The sequence below is a fragment of the Notothenia coriiceps genome, unplaced genomic scaffold (assembly GCF_000735185.1).
Source record: "Notothenia coriiceps isolate Sejong01 unplaced genomic scaffold, NC01 NC01_scaffold00010855, whole genome shotgun sequence".
NCBI lineage: Eukaryota > Metazoa > Chordata > Actinopteri > Perciformes > Nototheniidae > Notothenia > Notothenia coriiceps.
Genome location: NW_011343556.1, coordinates 880 through 3,403, shown reverse-complemented (window position 1 = coordinate 3,403; position 2,524 = coordinate 880). Strand labels below are relative to the sequence as shown.

Below are 2,524 nucleotides of genomic sequence, written 5' to 3'. Positions count from 1 at the left end.
CTCTTCTAAAGAATGCACAAATGTGTTTAATCGTTAATGTCAGATAAGTACTAAGTAAATACATTTGTTCCTGCTCAAGATTAGATTCAACTTTATTGTTATTGCACAGATTACAGGTACTGAGACAACGAAATGCAGTATAGCTTCCAACCAGGAGTGCAACAAGCAGTAAAGTGAAAAGTAATGTACACAATCTACAGGATAAAATATAGAATGAATTGAATGATGAATAAACAGTGAGGGGTATGAATACACTAGATATACACAGCAGCCTGTGAGCAGTATGAACAGTGTGTATGAATATGCTAAGATATATAAAGTATGAAAACGGTAAGCAGATATAGATATTAATTTCATGATGATAAACATTGTGGAACAATGATGAAAAATGTGAATGGAAGTGACTGACACAAAACAACAACAAACTTTTGCCGAGCCAATGGAGAGCTTCATCAGCAGCACGGGGTAAAAACCACCAATGAGCGCTCAGCTCGAGATACCAGCGAGTCGTTTCCCATCAAGCATTTCGCTTCCGCAGCCCGTGGAGAGGAACTGCGCCGCCTCGCCGCGCCTCGCTCTCAAGGCTGCGGGCGTCTTTGTCCCGCGAGATTTCAACGTCTCATGTGAGCGAGCCTCCAGAGCAAGTCGGACAAAATGACTAACCCTCATGCAACGCACTAGCAAGACGTTGATCGCAACTGCGCAGGTCTGCGCAGGTCTCGCTTGTCTCAAACAAGCCTGTTGATCGAAATTGCGCAGGTCTCGCTTGTCTCAAACAAGCCTATTGATGTGACCAGCATCCAGCCCAGTCACGTGAAACGCGTGGAGGCTTTCTATTTGCTTAGAGTTTTTGCAACCTTTAGTTGCCAGGTAACACTGCACAGTGGCATTTCAGGAATTGTAGTTCAAATAAGGTCGCCTCCTCCTTACTGATCACACATGGTCTGAGAGAAGAAACTACGTATCCCAGAATGCACGACTTGAGGAAGTGCCCTCCCATTTTGAGCACATGACTTGTGGTACTCCAGTGAGCCACAACAACAGTAATATTTGTTCGACTAATGGGTTGTCTGGCTAGTATTTCATATTCTATCGTTTGCTTGTTATTTAAAAAATGAAGCTGCCATGTTTAGTTGTTGCACTGTGCTTCGGAGTAGGTGTAATGGCCGGGAAATACTCACGCGACGTGAACGAGCCCAAGTCTAGTGATGGGCAGAAGCTGGAATTTAGGATAGCTAAATTGGACCAGGTGTGGAACAAGGCTAACAGGGTACGTATATTTCAGATACTATTATCTGTACTGTTAATGTGAAGCTGTAGCAAACTGCTGACAGTAGCAGCACGTTTAGCTGTCAGTGAGTTAACAGAGTAACCTAGCTAACGCTGGCTACTGCCCGTCTTCTCTGTAGTACAGTTGTAATAGTAGTTGACTTAATGAAGATATAGCATTACGTTTTAATAAGACAGTGAGATGCACTTTTACTTTCCACAAATGCAGAGGCTCAAGTGCACATTATGGACTATGTCTTTGTTTGTTATGGTGGAAGTTAGGAATTCAAACCACAATGTTATGTCCTTTTATGTCTTAAACTTACGAAATGTTGCATTGTTGAAAAAAAGCCTGGGATTAAGATTCTCATAACCAGAAGCTAAACTGGAACTGTTGTGCAAATTAAAAAACTTTAAATCCTTGGAGGAGGGGGAATTAAGGTGTGTGTGTGTGTGTGTGTGTGTGTGTGTGTGTGTGTGTGTGTGTGTGTGTGTGTGTGTGTGTGTGTGGTCAATTAATTCGTATAATTTTTAACTTTCATTTACAGAATTAAAAGAGTCAATTATGTGCCCTCCTTGTCACCCATTTAGTGGTTCACAAAAGAAGACTGTAGTATGCTATTTAAAGTAATAATGACTATAACAAACTGAGTGAGTGTGATTTTTTTTTTAAGAGAGAGCCTTTTCTTAAAATGGTAAGACCAATTTCATACTTTGAGAAATCACTGTCTGGTTTTCTTCCTTCCTTACCCTTCACTGTCAAATTAGTTTTCCACTTTTGTCTTACCAAAGTTGATGTTGTCGTCTCTTATTCTCCTTTTGTTCATGACAGATGCAGCTCTCTCCCGTGCGGCAGTCCGAGCTGCACAGTGATCTGAAGATCCAGGAGAAAGATGAGTTGCAGTGGAAGAAGCTGAAGGTGGAGGGGCTGGATGAAAACGGAGAGAAAGAGGCCCAGCTCCGACGTAACTTTAATGGTGAGACAGCTCATTGAAGTAAAAAGCATTTCAAATGAGAAAGTAATACTAATGCCTACCTTAAAAATATGCGGTATTAATCATATCTCATTGTATCAAAAGGCTCCAGTCCGTCTCTGCTCTTCCAAACATAGAAAAGGTTAAGACAGTGGATATTCGCTCTTGTGTGAAACCTCATTAGTGTTGTGGTTTACATACAAAGCCACTCGCCTAAAAAGATCACATTTTTCAGCAGATTGAGGTGAGTTTTATTTTAGTCAAAGCACAAAGCTTGTGAA

At 41.3% G+C, this 2,524-nt stretch overlaps 1 protein-coding gene across 1 annotated transcript; it reads left to right on the top strand.

Moving 5' to 3' along the window:
* Positions 1 to 706: 706 nt before the first annotated feature.
* LOC104946243 (alpha-2-macroglobulin receptor-associated protein-like) lies at positions 707 to 2,279 on the top strand. The gene is made up of 2 exons (XM_010772023.1): positions 707 to 1,270; positions 2,102 to 2,279. Exons 1-2 carry the CDS (start codon positions 1,115 to 1,117, stop codon positions 2,261 to 2,263), a joined length of 318 nt encoding a protein of 105 aa, XP_010770325.1. The 5' UTR covers positions 707 to 1,114; the 3' UTR covers positions 2,264 to 2,279.
* The last annotated feature ends 245 nt before the right edge of the window (positions 2,280 to 2,524 follow it).

Excerpts from the sequence above, each read along its gene's own strand:
- LOC104946243 (XM_010772023.1), top strand. The coding sequence starts at position 1,115 with ATGAAGCTGCCATGTTTAGTTGTTGCACTGTGCTTCGGAGTAGGTGTA. Across the intron at positions 1,271-2,101 it reads TGTGGAACAAGGCTAACAGG|ATGCAGCTCTCTCCCGTGCG; the intron begins GTACGTATATTT and ends TGTTCATGACAG.